The sequence below is a fragment of the Pipra filicauda genome, unplaced genomic scaffold (genome assembly GCF_003945595.2).
Source record: "Pipra filicauda isolate LSUMZ 115617 unplaced genomic scaffold, ASM394559v2 scaffold124_size2119055_pilon, whole genome shotgun sequence".
Classification (NCBI taxonomy): domain Eukaryota; kingdom Metazoa; phylum Chordata; class Aves; order Passeriformes; family Pipridae; genus Pipra; species Pipra filicauda.
The window spans coordinates 1,477,369-1,501,599 of NW_024103707.1; the positions used below are offsets into that span (position 1 = coordinate 1,477,369).

General features: G+C 38.7%; 1 protein-coding gene across 2 annotated transcripts; it reads left to right on the forward strand.

The window, feature by feature from the left end:
- The first annotated feature begins 580 nt into the window (after positions 1-580).
- PROSER1 (proline and serine rich 1) lies at positions 581-22,414 on the forward strand. 2 transcript variants are annotated; one of them, XM_027729233.2, is made up of 13 exons: positions 581-742; positions 4,599-4,664; positions 5,380-5,448; positions 5,917-6,011; positions 8,183-8,276; positions 8,784-8,894; positions 9,609-9,692; positions 10,651-10,729; positions 13,013-13,108; positions 13,232-13,276; positions 15,506-17,264; positions 17,915-18,062; positions 22,080-22,414. In XM_027729233.2, the coding sequence occupies exons 1-13, from the start codon at positions 698-700 to the stop codon at positions 22,083-22,085; spliced, it is 2,697 nt and encodes an 898-aa protein (XP_027585034.1). In that variant the 5' UTR covers positions 581-697; the 3' UTR covers positions 22,086-22,414. The 2 variants fall into 2 exon arrangements, with proteins under 2 accessions (XP_027585034.1, XP_027585033.1); XM_027729232.2 differs by lacking the exon at positions 22,080-22,414 and adding an exon at positions 19,385-21,049.
- Positions 22,415-24,231: the final 1,817 nt, after the last annotated feature.

Below are 24,231 nucleotides of genomic sequence, written 5' to 3' on the forward strand. Positions count from 1 at the left end.
TCGGCGCCGCGCCGGGGGCTGGGAGAGGGGCGAGCCCGCCGCGACTCCCCGCCGCTCCTGCGCAGGCATCAGTGTCGTCGGCCAGCGTAGAAAAGGGCCCTCAGTCCGCGCCGTGATGCCATAGGGGCGCGACGGCGGGAGGCGGGACCGGCGGAGGGGGTGTCCTGTCGGTGTGTTCGCGCCGCTCCCGGGCCGCCTTCCCCGCCTACCCCACCTGCCCTGCCCTCCCCGCCTTCCCCGGGGGCCGCTCGGGGCCGCGCCGGCTCTGCCCGCCGGGGTCGCAGGGCGATGCGCTGCGGGGGCGCCCCGCGGGCGGGCGCGGGCAGGCCGGGCCTCGGCGCCGCGTGTTGAGCCGAGTGGCCGCGGCTGCCGCCCCTTCCTGCCGCTCCATCCGTCCCTGAGCCCCGCGCCCTCCCGCTCCCACCGCCGGCCCGAGCGGCCCCGGGACGCGCCGTGACGGGCGTTCTGAGCTGCGCCCGGCGGGAGCCTTTGTCTCTGTGTCCGGATGAGGAGAGCCCGGGCCGCCTTCAGTGCCCAGATTTTTTTTTGTTACGTTCTCTTTTTTTTTTTTTTTTTTTTTTTTTTCTGTATACTTGAGGACTCTTAAGTCTTTAGCCCAGATTTTTTCCGTTTTTTAAATTTTTTTTAAATTTATTTAGTTTTTTATTTCGTCCACGCATTGAATGAACTAATCAAGATGGATAAGAAATCATTTGAAACCGTGCTGGATGAAATTAGGAAGGTAATAACTTCTCGTTTTTTATATTATGTTAGTTTAATAATTTGATTATAGGCTGTAGGACAAGGAGTAAGGGGTACAAATTGAAAGTGGGGAAACTTTAGGTTAGATATTAGAAAGAAGTTGTTTACTGTGAGGGCGGTGAGACATTAGAACAGGTTGTCTGGAGAGCTTGTGGATGCTCGAACCCTAGCAATGTTCAAAGCCTAGTTGAATAAGGCCTTGAACAACCTGGTCTAGTGGCAGATGTCCCTGTCCATGGCAGGGGGCTTGGGACTAGATGGTTTTTAAGGCCCCTTCCAACTCCTTAACATTCTATGATTCTGTTCCTCTTGATGAACACACGAGGTGAGGGGTTTTGTGTTCTTTGATAATCCCTTCAGGATTCAATAAAGGCTAAATTTCACCACGGTGTGAAGAACTAATCCTGTATTATTGATGTATTCCAGTTTTTGTGTGTCAGATCTAACAGTGTAAAACTGCTGTGACATGCTTCCTCGCTTTGAGATGTTTTTAATTGTCTCATAAAACTGATACAGGATGTCCAGACTGGTGCCACTGAACTAACACTGTGTGCTTCAAGAGCCCTATTTGAAAGAAGCACTTGAATAAGGTTATTGCAGCATTTTCACTGTCAAGGAAGATGAGGAACAAAAACCATGTGCTGGTTTAAAGGTAAACCAGCAGGGGAAATGAACCCAACTCAAAAGAGAGATTATAAATCAGAATAACAATTTAATAAAATAATACAATAAGTACAATTATGAAGACAAACAGTTGGTTTTAACCCACAAAACCCAAATGTATAACCCAGCACCCTGGGGCATGAACAGAGTGGTGTTCGTTGGGCCCCCTGAGTCCAGAGTAAAAGGAGAGGGGAAAACCTGTTGGTGAGAGTGGTGATTGCAGTCCGATTGAGAGTGGTGGTCTGCAGTCTGGTTGAGAGTAGTGGTCTGCAGTCTTCCTCTGGATCCCACGAGTGGTTAAAAAGGTTCCAAGACTCCAAGATTATATATTCTCCAGTTCAGGCAGGAATGCCCAGTACCTCCCTCAGGGCAGGGGGTTCCACAATGGGTGTGAGGACAGAAACACCCTCCTATCTCGCAGGCCTCTTAACACCTAGTTTATAGCCTGAGGAGTCAGGCCTGCTCTGGGCTGGTGGTGTAAATGGTTCATTGATAACGGTTTCTGGGAAATGGCATGGAAGGCTATAGAATACACAGTTTTGGGTTACACCCATCCAGTGATGAACTGGTCCCAGCTGTTCTAACTAGGACAAACCAAAATAACCAAGTATCTCTTATTTGGGGAAAAGGGTTGCATTTACTTGGCCTGACCTGAGACAGTGTGAAGTATCTACCTTTTAAAAATCTTTGTTCACGAAGCCCAGCCATGAAGAGATACAATGCACAAGTAGGACATAAGAGCTGATTTTCAAAGCTGCACGCAGCAGTCCTTGGAAGCCGCATCCCTCACAGCTTCGGAGTGTTTGCACAGCTTCTCCAGGATGTAAATCCTATGTTTTTATGCTTGCTCCGAGCTGTGCTTCTGCATCCCCTCTTTAAAAACTAACGGAGCAAAATACCTGCTAGTTGTGGGGAGTAGAGATACAAACCTGGGCTTCCTGGTGTCTGGCAGGTCTCTCTCTCTGCACTGAGGCCTGCATTTAATAGGAAAGCTAAAGGTTAGTGGTTGGCATAGTTACCGTAACGCTGGAGGTGGAAAAAGAGAGAAAAAAAATCAGAACCTCTGAGATTAATTTTTCCTGGTTTGCATGGGAAGTAGAAGTCTGTAACAATGTATTTTGTTTTATGTATCCTTCTAAAGCTGTCTTGGTGTGAAAATGAAGGGCTTGTTTCAGATAAGATTGCCTCATGGCAGAAAGGGGATCCTTAGCATTTTTGTAATAAGTGGGCTTTTTTTGTTGTGTTGGATTGTCTAGGAAAGGTAAATTTCCTTTGGACTTGGGTACTAGAGTTGAGTTGCAGTTCAGTTTCTCTTCAGCATGAGGCCCAGCTGATGGCTGCAGTTGCAGTATTATTATTTTGCAACATAGTGAGGTATAAATGAGTGTGCAACAGAAGCCCCAGGGATGAGTCTTTTTTATCACATCTGCATTTACTAGCATTTTTGCATAAGGTCACGGTCATAAATTCTCCCTTATAAAATAGGTATGTGTATAACCAGCTAAAAACATGACAACCTAATAAGATATTTGAGGGTATGGACTTCCCTCTTGGTTAAAATTTTGTGTGGAAAATCTGGGAACAAAAAAAAAATAATTAAGGGACAACTTGCACATGAATGCTTTCTGTGAGAATTCATGGTGGGAAGGAGTAATGTTTCAATTATTGCTACTGCAGTGCAGTCCTTCAGAATACGCTCTGTGATTACTAAAGACTTCAGACAAAAGGGTTTTGACATGTGATTTTAGGCAATTATGTTTCCTCTATGCTATCTGCCTGTATTCCTGTAAACCCAACTTGCAGTTGATCTAAGGATCAGTGCTGTGCTGTGTTAATAATAGCTGTGCTGTTGCAGTGTAACATTGCCCAAATGCTGATTTCGTGTCTTTGCTGCTGTGTTTTTGTCTAAGCTTTGTTTCTAGCTCTGTGGTAGAACGTTTTTTATTTGTGATTCATAAGTTAGTTGTGCTAGTGTGTTCCATTCTCAGTCCTACAATTAGGAGGAACAATTATTTAAATGTCTTCTTGTGTAGCTTAGTATTATTTTCCCCATATTTATAATTATTAGCAAAATAAACTTTGGGGATTTTGTTTGTTTGTTTCTTCCATAAATATACATAGCAGTAGTTTCTGTTTGTGTTCTTATTACAAAGTTGTTGATTTAAGAAAGAAAAGTAACATTTGTTTTGGTAAAAAAATATGACATACCACGCTCTTTTCCAAAATACATGGAAAAGGAAGAGACAGAAGAAAAAATGAGCGTGAAGAGAGAAATTCTTTTCCCTCTGTGACTTCAGTGTGTCTGGTAGTGTTTATTTCTTAATACAGTACAGAAAGGAAAAGAGTTGCCTCAAACAGTATCCAAGTGAGTTTCCGTGCACCTGTGCTACTCACAGTCAGATTGCAGTGAAGACCTTCACATCTGTCTGTGTGAAGGGACGGGAACAAAAAAATTTAGAGTAGATTTTAGGGCTAGTGGGAAGCAGATGGAAATGGATGTGGGGGTGAAGCTGAAGGTGGTTTGAAATTATGCATGAGATCTAGCAATAGATGGAGACTTGGAAACTAAGGAAGAAAGGTGTTTGCACCAATTTGGGGCAGGAATTCAGCTGTCACCTGTCTTCTTTACATCTTGTACCCATCTCAGTGACTGGGTATGAGGAGAGGAAGGAAGTCCTGGCTATTAGATAGCTCACATGGTTATCAACAGAACTGTCTCGCCACAAAGTTAAAAGTGCTGCATCAAAGTACTGCACTTTGTTTGTTTTGTGTGATTGCATGTTAAAGTTAGAAATCTGAAAGGTAATGATAAGACATCATTCACCTCTGGAGCAAGCTTTGCTGTAATCTTAATTCTTTCTATACAGACTTGTTATCCAGTCCCTTTATAAAATTGATATAAAGCTTTGGGGCAAAAAGAAGAGTGATGATGATGATGATGTTCTCTCAGCACAGTTATAAACAACAATAAAAAAAATGAAGTCTTTTTCTGTTTTTCACCATTCTCAATTATCTAAGGAATATACTGTTACTTCAGAATGCTGTGGTGTGATTGATGCAAATGCCACTTTGTAAGGGCAGAAATTTTTAGATTAAGAGATTAGTAGATGATTGTACTATAATTATACTTTTTGGGCAACTAATTGTATAACTTCTTTTTCTGTATCTTTTAGGCTGTATTGACTGAGTACAAATTAAAAGCTATTGAATATGTTCATGGATACTTTTCTAGTGAACAGGTAAAGTCAACACTGTCATGGGTTTAATGGGAGCTATTGTTTTTGTGTATTCAGTAATGCAGACTGTCTCCAATTATACCAAAGCTGATCACATTAGCTTTTTTATTTATTAACTAAGAATATTTAATTCCTTGTTATATCAGCATTAAACTGTGAAAAATAGTTCCAAGTTGTTTTATCATCAAAGTAATTACATTTTCGGTTGTGTGTGGAAAATGGTATAAAGTTATCATAATGGAATTTAGGATTATTTTGCATGTATTGTCTAAACAGGCATGTAGTAATAATTATCCAACTTATTTTGATACTATGTATATTTTTTCCCCTGTTTCTTTTTCTGCTGACTTTTTTGATGTATATTTGGTAAATATGCTGTTTGAGATACTGAATGTTTATAAGGTTTTTCAGAGATAGTTGACTCTTTTTGTTTTAATACAGTCTCATTGTTGCACATATATGCAAATATATAGAGAGTAGTAAGTATCTATCTTAAATATTTCCATAGAAAATCTTCATCTCATAGCATAGATTTTTTTAAGTGCCTACTTAAGAGATAAAAATCATTAGATGCCAGTAGGCACTGATAATCAAACATGCAGACAGATGTTTTTTAACAGTATACCACTGTACTATAAAAATGGAAAGATCATATTGATGCTGTTAGCATACATTTTTAGTATATCTAAAAGATTAATTGAAGGCCTTACTATTGCAGGTTGTTGAGTTACTGAGATACTTTTCCTGGGCTGAACCACAGCTCAAGGCAATAAAGGCTTTACAACATGTAAGTTCTTGTGACATAATTTTGTGGAATAAATTTGCTTTTATAATCTTATTTTAATTTTGTGATATATACTTTTGCAACTGATGACTCATTGTACCCTTTATAATTGTCAAAGTTTCCTCTTTATGTGTTGCTTCTTCAGTGGTATCAAACTATGAAACTTCATACTTCTAACCAGGGTATATTTTCTGACTAAAGTGTCTTTTACTTTCCTGTGTATCACAGAAAGAGATGTAACCCTTTGTAACTATTGTTAACTTACCTGATTTCTTTGTTTTGGGTGAGTGCTTTTTGAAACTGCTTGCTCATAATTTAGCATATAGAATCTTTTTCCAAATGGGAGGGAGAGACTGTTAAGTGTTTGCTGAAACACACCATGTGAAGTTGTTACTGAGTTGTATTCTGAGTTTAAAATAATTGTACTGCTTTATTTTATATGCACTTTTTTCTTTCTTGCTTTCTTGTCAGAAAATAGTGGCAGTTCCAGCATCAAAAATGGTTAATATTCTCAACTGCTTCACATTCAGTAAAGATAAACTTATTGCCCTTGAAATCTTAGCTTCGTAAGTATTTTTCATGCTGTATTCCTTTAACTTGTATTGGTTTTGCTAGTGTTTGGGTATATAAAACTTTACATACTTCTAGAAGGAGGCACTGTACCTGGTTAAGGTAAAGCACAAATCCATTACTGATTGTGAATTAGAAGAATTAGAAGTAGACATAAGGCTGAGAGAATTGGATTTGTTCAGCCTGGAAAAGAGAAGGCTTGGAGTTGACCTAATTTCAGCCTTCCAGTACCTGAAGAGAGCCTACAAGAAAGATGGAGAAAGACTTGTTACAAGGAATGTAGTGACAGGACAAGGGGGAATGGCTTCAAACTGGAAGAGAGTAGGTTTAGATTAGATATTAGGAAAAAATTCCTTACTGTGAGGCTGGTGAGGCTGGAACAGGTTGCCCTGAGAAGCTGTGGATACCCCATCCCTGGAAGTGTTCAAAGTCAGGCGAGATGGGGGTCTGAGCAACTGGGGCTACTGGAAGATGTCCCTGCCCATGGCAGTGGGCTTGGACCTAGATGATTCCAACCCAGACCATTCAAGGATTCTATGATTGTGGAAAATTCCATAGTTCATTTGAGTCTTGAGCATGCTGCTCTGTGGGCTTCTGCCTGCTGGAAAACTGCCACTTTGGCAATGCTTTTACAGTGGTCTTCAAATCAGGTAGAAAATGAAGATGGCCTTAAGCTTATTTCTCTGCTCACTGAAATGTGAAAGACTTGAGACTAGGGCATTCTGGGAACTGACCTCTTTTGCATTCGAAAAACCTTCTAAATTAAGTATATAGATCTCCTAAATTGACAAATCTACAGTCTAAAAAAGATGTATAGATACTCTATGTTTACGGAGCAAGTTGGGGTTTTTCTACTGAACAGAGCTGGTTCAAAGGATCTGCTACTTGCACATATTTACACTGGAACTCTGCTGCTTGGTTCAGGAGATTTATTATAAGAATATTGTTCTGTTTGGGGTTGTTTTGGTTTTTTTTTTTTGCTGTAAGTATGTCTGCCTTGCCTATGAATGCTGTATATTACAGCCTGCTTGAACTTTCTGGGGGCATATAACTTCATGATATAAATATCCATGAAAAAATTAAGACACAGACTCCAAAATCTGGCTTTTGGAGTTGAGTTTAAGGAAGCTGTGTGAATGCTCCTAGTCTGTTTCAGACCAAAACAAAACAGGGTAGCCTAAGGAAAGTTAGTCAGTGGCACATTAGACTCTTCAGTTGCTAACTTCAGCTCATGTGGGGGGAAAGCATGGTAACTTCTTTAGCTGTTGAATTTCTACAGTACAAGAGCATAATAAGGGAGTCCTGATTAGAAATCCTAAGCCAAATCTATGTGCTGCTTACTTTGTTAATCAGGACTAGAGAACAAAGCCGAAAGTTCATTCACGTTTTAATAACGTTCTTTGAGGCATTTTTCATGTCTTCACTCAACATTCTGCTGATTTCATTTCTGTCTAATATCCTCCTTTGAGAAGTCCTCCTTTCTGGTACCATATAGTATTTCCAGTAGTTTGGATGGCAGAGGTAGTATTTGACAGAATAATGCTGTGATCAGGATTTTGAAAAAGGTAGGTAGAAGCAGGCATTGGTCTCCTGGTACTCACACATTTTGTCTTCCCTGATGTATCTAGTGTTGTTTTGGGGAGAGAAGAGAGGAAGAGTTCTTTTTGGAACTATCTGAAGACTTTCACTAGCTGTTCAGAACTTGGAGAGAACTGCCAGGAGTTGATCTTTTTCATTCTGGAGTAAATTAGATGAAAATTTGTTTTTTTACCAGACGAGCAAGAAACAGTGGCAAACTGAGTAGCTGCAGGTTTTCTGCTGTGCTAGGAATTGTGTGCTGGTAACAATTAAAGCTTTCTAACAAACTGTTGTGATGCAAGATTCGTTTTTTCAACATAGTTATTTTTGCAATAAAGTTTAGCCATCATCATCCATTGTTCTGTATTGATATTTAATTCTAATACCATGATTTACTTAAGACGTAAGAAGTCCATATTTAGGCTGGAAGTTTTTACTCTAATAATAGTAATAGTATGATCTGAACTAATTATGTTTTTTTAATGTACTGTTGGGTAGTGGCTAAATAAGTGTTGGTCACTTATCAGCGGTGCATTATTTCTACTTATGCAAATGGAATGGCAGTAATTGTCTGTCACTGTCTTTATAGCAACATTGTTGATGCTCAGAATTATCGCCTTATTGAAGATCTGTTCAGAATTAATATGTCAGAGAAGAAAAGATGCAGAAGAATTCTTGAACAGGTAATCAAGATATACTAGTATCCTTGATTCTGTCAAATACAGTGTTGTTTCCATCCTTATGGTCATTGTGGGGTCAAGGCTTAGCATGAGGACTGTTGGGAACTGGTGGTGTAAGACAAGCTGAAAGCAACTGCAAAAAGATAAGAGCTATGTAATGCTTGTGCAACAAAAGGGGAAGTTTCTGTAGGCATTAGGAATGTATGGAAAAGGGAGCACAGAATTGCGACCAATGCGGAAGGAAATAGTTTGTGTTTGTTTTAGAGAAAACCAAGGGCTTAAGCCCAAGTTCAGTCTGAGCAGAACTGGTCCGAATAGAGTTATTCAAAATAAAGGGGACTTTGGCAGAACCTTACACTTATTTGGATTATTTGGAAAAAGATTTGAGACAAAAGATTTCAGCTGTTCCATGTAGGTTGATTCATGCAGTCTAAATGTCATGAAATAGTAAAATTCCTTTAAAGCATTGAATTTGATAGCAAATAATGTTCTTTCTTGATTATTTTGTAGGCTTCCAAGACAGGTTGTAAGGCTCCTCATGCTATGATATCATCCTGTGGCATGATTCCTGGCAATCCTTATCCCAAGGGCAAACCAAGCCGCATAAATGGAATTTTTCCAGTAAGTGTGCTTTTGCTTTTCGCAAATGAACTCTTGATTTGGGATTCACTGTAGTATAACCAAAACCAGAATTGATATACATGGAAGGAGGACTGGGGTCAAAACTGATGTGCATTTGTTGGGAGTTTTTTGTTTGTCCGTTTTTTAATACCCCCTTCCACTATTATAGAGAACTTGCATTATTTTTGTTTACCCATTCTTTCTATGCTGCTTCAAGTAAAGATTACTTCATAAATTAGACATTGTTCATATCAGAAACACATTGTAAAATACAGCAGTATTTGGCAGAATCAGGAGAGGTATAAAAAGCCTTACTGGTAGGTTGATAAGATGGCTTAATATGGTCACTACAGTACTACTGCTAATCTTAGTGTAGTTCTTGAACAACCGTGTTAAGTGTTTTCTGTGAACACATAAGGGACTATGAAATATGTTATCACATCCACAAGTCAAAATGCAGAATTCCATCACCAATCTGGACTGTTTAAAATACCTCTCTTTACAAAAGCTCGGTGTTACAAACCAAGCTATTGGAATGCTGTTACTCATCATTTTACAAGCCTAAAGGACTGTTGTTTTTTTTTTCTGGCAAACATGGTTACTTTTAGAAGTTTAAAAACTCAAATGTAGTTGGGAAAAAGTCAAATATGGCAGAAATTCTATATCAATATTTGCTTCTAAATTAATACTTTGTTCAATTTTCTTTTGTTTCAGGGAACCCCTATCAAAAAGGACACAGAAGAATGTACTAATGAAGGAAAGGGAATAGCAGCCCGTATACTTGGACCATCCAAACCAGTATGTCTAATAAATGAGTAAATAAATGAAACTTCAAGAAAACCCAAAACAACCACGAGCTGATTCAATGAGGCTTTATTATAAAATGCTGTTATGTTGCAAGAAGACTGTAGAGCAGCAATTTAATTGAAGCTAAACTTCTATAATGAAGTTAATATGACCTAGTATTTTTTTATTTAGCTTGAAAATAAGCTGTAATTTTTAGCTGTGGAGAGGAGATTCTCTGCTTGATACAGTGTGTGTGCATTTGAAAACAATTTAAATTACAATAGCAGAAGAGAAAGCTAAAAGCATTTTTAGTAGTCCATCATGAGCTGATCTCTGAGGATTTCCCACATGGACAAAAAAATGCCTGCATCTTGGGAACTTGAATTACAGCTGTGCTTTTGAAGGAGCTTCTTGTTTCTTAACAACACGGCTGATCTGTATTTCAAAATTCTTAAACATGTGGGACAAATTTTCAGTGAACTTATTACTCTTTTGAAGTATTGTTCAAATATTTTATTATCACTTTTATTATGAAACGTTTCCTACAAAGCTGTATTATTTTAAAGGCAGAGGTACCGTCAGAAATATTGGTTAGGTTTGAATGTGCTAAATCTTTAAAATGAGATGTCAGTCCAAGACTGCAGAGTGCGAGAACTGTGAGGCAGAAAGGAGTTCCCTTTCCCACCTGTGCTCAGTTTCATATTAAAATTTAAATCTAAAATCTAATCTGCTTTTCACTCATGTTAGGGATTTCAGGGAGTTTTTAAGGTAGTTGATAAGAAAGTGATGTTTGTTTCATTCTTTTCAGAAAAGAGTGAAATACTTGCACTGACTATGGATATTATAAAGTTCATATCACGTATATTTGTAGTGAAGAATGCCTGTATGTAGTAGTATCTGAATGTTATTTTTTTGTCTGAGATACGTTAGGTAATGCTTTCACTATTACCTTTTCCTTTTGTTTATGTAGGCTCCATCGACGTACAATCCACACAAACCAGTTCCATACCCCATCCCACCATGTCGGCCACATGCAACTATTGCACCAAGTAAGGCTTCTATGTGTTCTAGCTTGATACTATTGTTTCATGCATTCAAGTAATGTGTCAAGTATTAGTTTCTCTGACCATGGCCATCTCTGAAATTGGCTTGTGCTTCCTTGGCATGTTCTGAGTACTCGTTTCTACCTTTTCTTGTCATGACTGCAGAATTGATAAAAAGAGGAATATATTGACTTCTTTTTCCAACATCCGCATCATAAGGAAAAGTCACAATCCTGTTCTGATGATGAAATATTTAATTTATGGGTAAATACTGTGCATGTTAGACAAGGGCTGTGACTTTGTTGTAACATTTGACCAAGGTTTGGGCTTTAGCCTGTCGAGTCTGACTTGTTGCTGTAGAACCAAACTTAGGGTATGGTCAGCCACAGCCCTGAACTGGATGGAACTATGTAGGAACTTGCTGGAGGTCTGTAATATGTTTCTCTCAGCTGAAGGTTCAGACTTGTAATCTGTTTTTTTCAGTTGCCTTCAGCTTTACCTACAGTTTCCTGAAAGAAAAGCACATTTCAGTCTCAGAAGGGACATAGTGATTACCTTTTCCTGCTTTTAGTCTATTTGTAGCCTTGTGCCTTAAGTAAGATTGAGCCTTTATTCATAAACTCCTCTTTCTTTGCTCTGTTCCATCAGTTGTTTGATTCCAGACATGTTTGGAAGGGAGCAAGACAATTGCCCTTTCTTAGGAGGAGGAGGTTATTACATAGTCTGACTGGTCTTTTTTTTCAGTATCTGAAAGCCCTTCTTAATCTTGCAATTCCTACTGCAAAACAAGGAGTGCTCTGGTTAGGACATTTGCTTTTCACTGATGTTAGGGATTTCTAAGGTCCTTCCCAAATCTTCGTTCGCGAAGCCCAGCCATGATGATGTTAGGGATTTCTAGGTAGTTGATAAGAAAGTGTAGTAGAACTCTTAGCATGCTTGTTGAAGGGTGAGTCATCTAATCAACCCGATCTTTGCGAGTCTTTTTATAGCCATTTTGGAAAAATGGGCACTACAAGTGGCTAAACTAAGACTGATTATTTATGCCCAAGAAATAACTTGCTCCCAGGAAACTGTATGGGAAACTCGCAGACTAGCTAAAATTTATATTAAATAAGTCCTATTCAGAGTAACTTAAAGTACCAAATTTGACCTGTGACTAGATATAAATATTAGTACATTTTAGGATATGAACAGCTTTTGAGGTTTCAGGGCCTTATTAGACTGCAACATGTTTTTTAAGAGAGTTCTTGTGACAGTGGAACTCATAACTGTTGAAATTATATATATATTTATGTGTGTGTGTGTGTGATGAGGTTGCAGATGCTGACCTGAAACTATTAAATGTGATTGTTTTCAAGCAATGGTCAGAATGATGTTTTGTTTTCAGCCTCTAACATTTCCTTCCTGAGTGACACAATGATTGTTAGTTGTTTTCTGATTTTTAGGCAAGAGTTGTCATGCAAGAAATCTTAACATCAGGTGCAATTGTGAAATGTGAAATAGGAAGGAGTCGTGTATGACAAATTATTGCACTTTCAGTATTGTTCGAGTGCTACCTTTCCCTATGAAGCACAAGTTTTTATGCTCCTATTCATTCAGTACCACTGTGAAGTGTGTTTATGTTCCTGCAATTTAAATGTCGATGTTCTTCATCAGAACTGTATACCACAGCAATACAACAGTTTGAGTTGCTCCAAAAAAATAAGAGGAAAAAAAGGTATTTTTAATACATCAATTGCACTAAGAATTTTATATTAAAATAATTTGTTAACCCACTTGAATTTCTTAACTTTTAAAGAAATATTGAAGAATACTAGATGAAGTATTTGAAATGGAACATTTTCCTCTGAATTTTCTGGCTAGTGTTGAAGGGCTGGTCATGGTCACTGGTCTGTGTTTCTCTTTTTTATTTGTCAAGACTTTAATGATAAAGGAGTTGCCACAGACTTTAAATGAAGAATACGAAAGGAACCAATGATGCTGCAGCACTCTGAATCACTCCTTCCCTTAGAGTTTGTTCAGGCGAAATGAAACTGAAAGGAATTGAAACCTGACTTTTTCATGCTTTCTCAAGAGAATTGCTCCTAGTAAAATTTGAATCACAGCTCATACCATTCAGGCAAACATTGGCCAAAGCCAACATCCAGCCCGGATGATTAACTGGTCTAGCTTTTTGATGAAGGAATGTCTTACAGTCTTGAAAATGCTCTTTTAAAGCAGAAGATGCCTACTGGTTCATTGAGATATGGGTTTTTTGACAACAGATGTGTATTGCATTTTTTATTTTAGGTGCTTACAACAATGCTGGCTTAGTTCCAATGGCTAATGTCATAGCTCCAGGCTTACCAGCTCCTCCACCATACACTGCTAATCAAGTGGTATCAGGTAAAACATGCATATCTGTAAAAATATTGATTGTATTGATTTTGCAGTTCATTGTAGTAAGTGGATCATTCACTGCTGGAATTTCATTTGCTTTTGAATAACAAGCTATTGTTCTCTGTTTAGAAAATGAGGACCTTTCCAGCCAAGCAAAACCTTCCCAAAATCAAGGTAAATTGCAAATCCCCAGGGGGATTTTTATGTTGATTGTATCTTTGTTATTTGTTCAGAAAATGTTAACAACTCACTTGTTTAGTGGGATCTTCACAAGACTGTAATTGTTTAACTACTGTTGGAATAGGATTCCTTGAGAGTGGAGAAAAAAATCATCAGGTATTTGGTGCTTAGAAGCATTATAACTTTAAAACTCATCCTTTTATGTTAACCAAGTTTTATATTCTTAAGTATATAAGTATGTGAGAAATCAGGTAAAAAACTAAATCAAAATATGTTTTGCAATGTCGTGCACTGAAATACTTCAATAAATCTTTGCAGTTGTTGAAACTCTGGACATGTGTTGGAAAACTCATTCACATTTTAGTTTCCTATAGCAGTTGCAATAGGAAGGTAGAAATACAAGGGAGATTCAGAGATTCTTGAATGTCTTATCCCAGACTTATATCCAGCTATGTCTACCTGCACTTTTGTCTTACCCTTTAAGATCCTGTCCTTTTTACAAAGACAGTTGTGCATTTTTTGTTGTTTTTATTTGTGTAGTGCTTTGTATGCTTAGTATAAATCATAATAATACCATTAGGAACTACTTATAAAAAGGCTTTGATAATACTTTGTTAGGTTTGACAAATAGAAGCTTAGAATCTACTGACTGTTGAGTCAGGCATATTGACAAATACTGCAAATAGATAAAATGACCATGATAAGTCTAGCTATTGTAAATATTCTTAGGGACAAAAAAAAGAAAGTTTATGTTTTGTCTTTTCTTCTCTATGTCCAGGGGTGGTTCTACAGAATGTTTCAAAGACTCACTTTATTGTTATATACCCCTCCACAAGTGTGCATATATTTTACAAGGTAGTTAATACAGCTAAATGAATACAGTGTAACAACGAAATCTTCTGTATTAAGAGAAATTCAGTAACAGCTCTGGATTCTATTGCAGCTGTATTTTGTTGATTATCTTGGCTGTCAGGATTAAATAACTGTGATTTTCAGGAAAATCTTCAGCTTAGAAACAGAGTAAGGAAAGAACAGAGCTGGGCAGTCTATTTTTTTTTAAAGAATATGTAAAAGAAAATAGTTTTTTTGCAAACTAGCTAGTTTTAGAGTTTCAAGATACACAAAACAGGAGTTTGTCATATCAACTTAGGTCCTAGATTTAAAAGATTAATTTTTTTGGATTTGTGTGTATATATGTAGAATTCAGGCAAGAGAGACATTTATGCCGTTACAGAGTTATGGGTGATGAGTTTGACTGGTTGGATCAGTGATTTGCTTACAGTTGAACAGATTACTTCAAAAGTAAAATAAAACACAAAAGTTGTTTGAGAGGAATGATTTATTAACATGTTCATATTCCACAGGAAACTAGAGGCAGGCATATCAAGGTGCTTGACATGTTAGTGTTCTTAAATGCAGCTTCTTTCCATTAATCTCCACCTCCCCATTCACAGTGTGCCTTCCTGTTTTCCTCCAGCTTGACTGATGTCTATAACTTACTTTGTAGGATTGACACAAGCTGATACTCTTAGTGGCAGGTGCTCGCCTTGATTACAGACACCTGACTAAAGACTTCTAGAAATATTTGCTGATAAAGTCAAGTGTCCATGTTAGTTTAATACTGTAGTGTGATACATGAATTTAAAAGTGTACCTTCTTAGAATCAAAATCTGAAGGAAGCACAGTGAAGAGAATGACCTGATTTTGAAGGAAAGAAAACTACCAGCACCTGAAATCAGCTTTCTTCAGTTGTTGACTAAACTTCTCTGAAATCATGATACATTGAATTAACTGGTTCTGAAGGAAATTCTGACCTTCAGTGAGAGTGGATGCAGAGGAGCCCAGGTGATCTGATGCTGATTTGGGTACTGCCAAATATTAGGGACTAGAGGGAGGGTGTTTACCTGTATCACTTAGATGTTCCTACAGAGTATATTTGAGTGTATCTGACTGTTTTGCATGATATCATAAAGAGGTAGCAGATGTCACAAGATGTTTTTAAAAGGAGTGGTAGCCCACATGATGTACGACTTGTGTGATGTGTTTGTATGTACCTTTTTGGTTTGTTTTCATAGGTTCCAGTATCCATTGTTTATATATAGACATTGCGTGTTAGCTATTGTCTGTGTATCATATTTTGAAATGATGTATAAAATGTTTTTGTGTTGATTTTAAACATTTCTGACAGTTTCAAGTATTCTTACTGGTTTTGTTTCTTTGCAGCTTTTTCTGCACAAGCGAATCAGCTCTTTACTCCTCATGGTTCTAATCCTTCAACACCTGCTGCTACTCCAGTCCCTACCCCATCACCTGTCAAGGCAATAAGCCATCCATTAACACCTGCAACTCCACACATCTCTGGGATGAACATGTCTACCCCTGTCCTTCCTGTTTTCCCAGGACAGGTCTCCTCTTCCATCCATACATCTCAGCCATCTACCCCAACCCCTACTGTCATCAAATCTCTCTCATTGCCTGGTGTTCCTGTCACATCTGTTCACAGTGCAACCTCTACTCCTGTCCCTGCAGTTTTTTCTGGGCTGGCTTCTATACCCACTGCTATGCCTACTCCACAAGGTTCTTCCACTCCATGTGCCACACCTGCACCTAGTGAAGCTTTTGCATCTGCTACTGCACCATTTGCTGGCCTCCCGTTTTCTGGAACCTCTTCTATTGCTTCTGCTAATAATCCTGCTCCATTGTCATCAGTTTTTGCTGGCCTCCCTTTGTCCTTGCCGCCCAATGCCCAAGGGATTTCTAGTCCTGTTCCATCTACAATTGCTAATTCTCCTGCCACTACCATTCCTGGTTCACTTAGCTTACCTAACCCGATTTTGTCTGTCTTAAAGGGATTTCTGACATCAAATGACGCTTCATTAATCAATTCATCTGCTTTACCTTCTGCTGTGACAAGTGAGCTCGCTTCTTTATCTGCTCTTGCTAATCAAAGCTCTGACCCTCCCACTTCCTCTGTCAACAAATGTTACACTCCATCAGCCACCCCCACACCACAGCGTTCTTCCACACCTGGGCTGGCTATATTTCCAGGTCTTCCATCCCCATCTGTAGCCAATTCTAGTTCCACTCCAACATTGCCTGCACAGTCACCTTTAACCACTTCACCGTCAATTATTCCAGTCAACTGTGGCTCATCAGCCTCCCTCCTGCATGGCACAAGCCCTACTAACCCTGACCAGCAGCTCTCATCAGCCCCAGCTGCCACAAGTATCCCAGTTCTGGTCAAAACAGAACCCATGAGTCCTACCCTCTCAGCCTTCAAAGGTCCTCCTCATGCAGCCAGCCCTTCTCATGGCACTATAGGCCTGTCAGCACTTGGGCGTGCGTACACCTCAGCAGCTTCAGTGCCAGTCAGTTTACCCAGTTCCCTGAATCCAGTGCTGTCAGGTCTCTCTTCTTTGAGTGCTCCTCTAAACAGTTCCAGTTCTCTGGCTTCCATTTCCCTCGCTCCACATGGCTCCTCTGCTCCCATTGCCCCTGTGTTCAACGGACTTCCTCCTTTTACGTCTCTAACCAGTAACTTTGCTTTTACTGGTAACCCAGCACTTACACCACCCGTCACTCTCCCAGGGTCTTTGTTAGCTACTCCGTCTACAACCGCTTCAGCCGTGTCTGCCCCCCATGTGAGTTCCACTGCTGCCGTACTCTCAGGACTCGCCGCCTCAGCAACAGCAACAGCTCCACCCTTCTCGCTTAACTTGTCCAGTGCTGTCCCTTCCCTGTTTTCTGTTGCCCAGGGACCTCTGGGATCATCAAACCCATCCTTCCCTGGTTTTCCTGTCTCTAACACACCCTCTGTCACTCCTGCTCTCCCTTCTTTCCCTGGCCTCCAGGCATCTTCTGCAGTAGCAGCAGTTGCACCGTTGCCAGCAGCTGCCACAGCCCCATCTCCAGCTCCGGTCCTGCCAGGGTTTGCCTCGGCCTTTAGCTCAAACTTCAACTCTGCACTTGTTGCACAGGCTGGGTATGTTTCTGTTTCTGAAGGAGGTCAGAACTATTTCTTTTTGTCTTGAGCAAAACACTGATTTTACTTCCGGTGTAGACGTTATTTTCGCTCATAGTTAGTAATTGCAGATAATTTTAAAAGTTAGTTCACTAGTAGATTTCCACTTTAGAAGCTGATAGAGAAGTGACTAAATAGGTTGTCCTCAATAGTCCCTGTTATGACAGTTCAATCCAGGAGTGATCTTATTTCCCAGATGAGGATACTTGGCACCTTCTAGGCTTTTATGAGAATGAATTCCACATGGGCATCCATTGACACATACAGGTAATAGTAGACAATGTCTTAGATGTTCCTATGTTTTAAGGAAGTACTCAGCATTAACTCTTGTCTGTAAAGTTTTTTTGAGTACAAATTGTAGGCACAGTCAAGGTACAAAAAATTTGGAGTTCCCTTCTAAGGTGTGCTTCAGACAGTCTTGGTTTGTGTGTGCATGAATAATTTGTAGGTGAGTAAAGTCTGGGCTTCTGTTTGGAAATTCTGGCCTTATGAGGTTTAGAAAAAGAAGTGCTTTTCTAATTTGTATAGACAGAATCTTATAGAGAGGGAAACGTAGGATAAAACACAATGCAGATGTTGCTAATAATAGCTTCATTTTGACATTGTTTCAGCTTGACTTCTGGACTACAGACACCTGGAAATGCGGTTTTTCCTGGTCTTTTATCTCTCCCTGGTATCCCTGGCTTTCCCCAAAGTGCCGCACAATCTTCCTTACAGGAATTGCAGCATAGTGCAGCTGCACAGTCAGCACTACTACAGGTAACATGCCTATTTGCTAGTACTGTTTTGTTTCCAGTGATCATTTGAGCATGTACTTATGTGCTAACTTCTTAGGATTAGTTTAAGTCAGTAAATGATTAAAACCCCTGACCTGCGTGAGAACTGATTACAAGGATGATGATAAAGAACAACTGATATTAACTTTTTACTCAGGGCTAGTGTACAGTGCTTTTATATGTTATGAATGTGATTAAACCCTTTTCAAAAACTCTTTGTAAAATGGGGAGAAGTAAAAGAAAGAAAAGATGATGCAAATGAAATTTTTGCTGTGTGTGTGTTAAATCTAATGACCTGGCCATGTATTTGCAAAATTTGTGCTCAGTTCCAGTCTGACATTTTAATAACTTACAGATTTCGTGGACCCTTTGTTGTGAGTTACATGACTCTTTACACATGTAATCAGATTGTCTTGAATTTGTGTCTGTTGTGGTTGTGCCTTTCTCTTGGTGGTTCCCACAAATACAGTTGTTGTAATACAAGCTTGAAGTGGCTTTGGGTAATGTGTAGTCTCATCGTCTCTTGTCCATGAAACAATTTGTTTCATTCATCAACCTACGTAAGTTAACTGAAACTACCATCAGACTTTGTGTTTACATGTTTAGTTTGTCTTTTGTTAAAAACAGCCTCTGTGCAGATTAAGGATTCTGGTAGGAAATTTGTCCTTCTCCACAAAACACTAAAAGAGGCAGTTGAGTGTCTTGAATTAATGTTTTGTATCTTCTGTGACACATCAGCTGTTGAAATGGAGCATGTGTCTAAGTACTATTCAGTGTGCAGAATATTGTCAGATATCTTTTGAATATCAGGGGATCGGAAGAAGCAAATTATTAGGCCATGCTGCTTTTGCAGCTCGGGAATCTGTTTATTCTGTAGAAATCTATGTACGCAGATTGCATTGAGGGAACATCATTTTTCTTATTTACAAGTTTCAATCACTAAAATTAACACTTATCTACTTGAGCAGTGAAGAGAAAGGAAGTTCGAACTCACTGAAATACTACAGCTCCTGATTAAGCTATGCCTTCCAAATCAGTAAATGCCATTAACATTTCTTTGTTTTCCCTCTTAATCCAACTGCTTTCTTCATTCTCTGGTATTTCAGAGAAATAGTTGCACTACAGTTTAGCATCTGTGAATAGATGCATTTCTCATCTCTGTTCTTTGCACACTTCAGATTATAAATAATTTTTTTTTGGCTTGAGTTGGACTGGTATCGTGGCTGAAATTTTGCTTGATTCAGATTTTTGTTTGTTTCCTTGTTTTTATCAGTGCTGTTTCCTAACTTCTTCTCTTCCTTAAAGGCACATTCTGCTTCTGCTCTGGAGAACTATACAGCTCAGCCTGAAGGTTTTGCTAACTATCCATCAACACCAGGAACACCATTTTCATTGCAGACAAGTCTGCCCCAGAGTGGATGGCAGTAAATACCAGACATTTTTAAAGACTGGAATGTTTGCTTGACAGAGCCTGATCCTATTCATTTTGAAGGCTGTCTCTGCATTAGTGGGAGCATGGTCTGAGTTGGCAAAGAAGGGGAAAACATGAGGGTAAAATTATTCCAGGAGGCTGTGTCAAATGTCAAACTTAATTTGTGATTGCATTCAATTGATTCAGGGTCTGATCCTGTGAATTGCTGAGCATCCTTGACTCTCCTTTAATCCTAAGAGTTGAATGTTTGGTGTCTTACAGGATCAGGAACTCAAACAGACGTTTATGTAAATAGGGGTAATTGACTGTCAAACTGAGTGGGGAGAACAAGTATACTTAATAGTGTGTAAAAGCACCTATCTTTCTGTTATGTTTTGTATGGTATATGTGGTTAATGTAGAATGAGATCTAGGCTGAAACTAGACAATTAAAGCTGTAGATGATCTTTCATCTAGAAGCACACTTCTTGTGTGTGCATAGATCAAGGTCAGCTTATTTTTTTGGATATTTTCTTTGTATATATGAGGATCTCCTGTTAGCATCAATAGTATGTTAAGGGGAGGGTAGATTAGAGGTGTGTGGGGGTTTTCTTATGCTTTGAAATATTGTCATGGGCTTGCTGCTGAATTGAGTACTCCTTTGTCTGAAAAAGAAAGCTAGGAAATGATGCTGTACTATATTTGGGTAGCAGTGAATTATGTTTAACTGGAGTATGGTTTAGCTAGCTGAGAATATGTCTTTCCAGAGTACATAAAAACATTCTAACTCGCCTCTAAAATAGTGTTCCATAATATTCTCCTTGCCCCCAACACCCCTCTGTGAATGAAATAATTGTACTGCGGATAGGCTGCCTATCCAGCACTTTTGACTGCAGACTTTTGTGAATGTTTACAGACATGGGTCAAGTTCTTCTCTCCCTTATACTCACAAACAAACTGGTTCTCTATGCTTTTCAGCTGTAAACTACAACTTGATGGTGCTTACATTATCCTGTGAATACAAGTGGGAGCAGAATTTGGACCATGGATTTTTTTAGTATTTTTCCTTGGAAAACGTACATAATTTTAAAGGCATATAGCTAAATTAACTGTTACAATGCAGCATATAGAAAGGTCTTGCTTTGTTAGTGAAATTCAATTGTGCACTCTTCTAATAATGTTAGTACCTGTGGCAATGTGTAACACTTCATTGAGTATCATCTATTTAAGATATACTCTTGATCATGTTCCAGAGACAATAGAGATGAATGATATTCAGTCACGTGATTAAATTAAAATGTAGAGGACAGATACTACACTGTAGAAAAGTTCTGCACCTAGAGTTTTACTTTTTTAAAGATTGATTCTGCTGGGAGATGTTGCTAATGTATTTTCTTTCAAGATGTGAACAACTTTTTTAGAATGTTAACAGAAATTACTGTATTGGTTTTTAACATAATTTTTTTAAATAAAAAGTTTACAGTCATGGCAAAAAGGCTTTGCTGACTATTTACATATTTACCTAAAATACAAATGAATAAACTTGTTTTTACTAAGATATTTCTGATGTTTGGTCTTGCTTATGCTGTTTCTTTATGATGGAGAATTCTGTCCATAACGATAAAATTGACTTCCTAAAGAGTGACAAGAGAGATATCTTATGATTTTTTTAGAAAAATTTGGCAGCAATTGGGTAATCTTATATTTTAATAATCAAATTTATACTCTTGCTTTTTTTTTTCATTTTGTGAAACCTGTTGAATTATTATTCTCCACTCTAGACTGCTTTTAAAATTGGTGCATTTTATCTTGTCTCAAGAAAGCTGTGGAAGAAATCTCTACCATCTTTCATTATACTTTCCTTCTCATTCTTTTCATAATTTGTTCTTTGTAGATTTGTAGATCAATTGGAGAAGGAGAAAATAAAGATATAGGTATCTTATCAAAGCAGATTGACTTTTGTCCCATAAATATGAATGTAAAGTAGTTCAAAGTCAGCATTTTGTAACCATACTGTGGGCCTAAGTTTGATATCCTGTTTTAATCCTAGTTTCCCCATTAATCAATCAAAGTCTGAACTAATTTACATTACCTTTTAGTAAAAAACAAGTAATATGCAGTGTTTTATCAAAAAGTAGGCAGTTTGTACCTCTTTCTCAAAATGTCTATTGGATGGCTGTGGGGTGTGGGGTTTTCTATCTGAACATGGGACAGCTCAGAGATACTGAAGAAGTTGTGAAACCTTGTTTCTCCAAATGCAAACAGGTGAGAAGTCGTGAAAATGCACTATTAAATGCTCTTCTCCTGAAACAGTGTAGTTAATGAGTGGTGTCTAGCCACATCATCCAGAGAAGAGTATTTCATACATAGGTGGGGTAGTTTTACAGACAACTCCCATCTGTGTCAGACAAATGAATAATTTAAGAAGCATTAAACTGTTAAGTTCCTATGTCTTGAATGGCCTCTCTGGTTCTTAGTGAGCAGAATTCTGTAAATTGAACTTTCAGTGCTTAGGATTAAGATAAAATTCAATTTTATAAATATTTCTCCTGATGTAAAATTGTTCTTTATTATTTCTTTTTCTCTTCAGGAATAAAGTCTGTGTTCTTCATTGTAGCAAACTCCTGTGACCCAACCTTGGAATATCTGAAGGAGGTGATTTCTCCTGAGCTCTTTCATGCTTTCTTGAGCACCATATTTAAGAAGCCAAGGAAAAGTCTGTTCCTGAGGCAAACCACCTTACACTGAGCCTGTACTGAGAAAAGGCTTTTGCTGTATGACTTTAATTCTGAACTAACTATGATTTTTTTCACTGTTCAAGTTGCCTATTACTGCTGTATTTCATCTGTGTTGACAGACTACAAAGATAAGGTGTAGTGAAGTGTTCTTTGAAATAAAATCTTTCTTGAAAGAACTAAGAACTTACTGGAATTGTGTTTGCAAATGTTTCAGTGTTTCTTTCAAGTACTTTAATTGCAGCTGCAGTGAATATGGGAGAAACAGCAATTTTCTGTCCTCTTCCTCCTATTTGCAAATGAGTATTGCGAGTTTGGCTGGGGCTGAAAGGAAACTTGCTATGTTATGAATGTTCTTATTTCTTGCAAATTGCCTTCCTTTCTGGATTGAGATGGGAGCAATCCGTTTGATTAACTCTCTCTCGTATTTACTCATGCTCTAGTGAAATGTAGTCAAAGGGGGGCTTCCTGTTGTCTCCTGATCTTCAGCTATTGAAAGCCGATGCCTACCTTGTCTTCTGAATTTTGATTTGGGGAAAAGGAATGATGGGCCTGAAGCAAATAGGCTAGTGCCTATTCTATGGGCAGAATTCAGGGCCAGGGAAGGACTAAGCTGAGAAATCTTTAGGGAATGGCTGAAGCCAATGGATGAGAAGGGAAGTGGTATGGGTCCAAAAAGGTCAGAGAAAGACAAACTGAAACCTACAACTTTTTTTCAAATCTCATGTGGGCATTGCCTGATGATTCTTTTATATACCTTTGGGATTGGCACTGTTTAGAAATGGCCGTGGGTAAGAATTACCCTTCTGGTTTTAACAGACTTTGAGGTGGGTGCTTGGTCTTTATGATTTAATCTCTACAGTTGGATGATGAGGTAAGCGGGAGCAACTGGGCACTGTAGAGACATTGCAAAGGACTGGTGCCATTTGTAAATGTAGCAGTTTTTGCAGAGAAATGCTGGAGAATGGCATGCTTACAGGTAAGCACCTAATCATGCCTGAACTGAGCCCTTACTCTGCTTTTAAACAGAAGTTGAAGGCTTTAGCTTTATCAGCACTCTGCAGAAATAGCTGAGCTGCCACCAGCCCAAACCACAGTCATCTGATGTTGCTTCTAAGTTAGTAAGTCCTGCTAAAGCAGCTTTGAACTCAGTCTTATTGTCTTTGTGGTAGTGCCCTGACACAGGACTGCTACAGGCTGTTCAGCACCAGTGAACTTGCAGCTTGTAAACTGCTTTGCTCCGGGGGTCTTGTATTTTATTCTCTGAGTGTTCTGTAGCACTCTGGGACATGAGTTATCCGCATGCCCCAGTACAGCCCCAAGAAGAAAGGATTAGGATTGCCTTGCCTTTGATTTAAAGTTTTTTAAATGGGGAGTAAAAGTGCAGCTGAACTTAAAATGAACAAACTAATACTGCGATATTACTGAACACAAACGAAAAACACCATCTGCTTTATTCACCTTTTAAGGACTATATTTACAGGCATCTCAGGGAATTATCAATAAACAGCAGGGAGCAATTATTTCTGTTGAGTTTTAGTGTTTTGCTCATTTATCTGATGATATAAGCAGCTGTGCAAATTGTGGCATTCAAATGGCTCAGAATTAAGTTATTTTCAATAAAATTTTCAATTAAAAAGTTGCTATAAAGTGGAAAATTTTTGGGTTGGTTTTGCATATTATGTCTTTACTTCTGAAGTAATTAAAACACATTTTTCTTGTAACTGTTCATGCTTGCTACCCTGCTATTAAGCATCTGTCTTGAGGTTTAATCTTACAGCTCAGTGTTCAGAAGCCAAATAATGAGGAAAATGCCTTAAATGACTTAATGACTTAAAATGGATATTGTCACACATTTGCAAGAAGCATGTCAATCCCAATTTTTCAAGCTGTTTATACTTATGGCTTTCACTGTAATTTAAAACATCAGTTTCGGTGGTATGGTTTCCTCTCTGTGAGGCTGAGAATGCATTCTCGGGGGAGCAGTCAGCTTTGAATGACCCATCT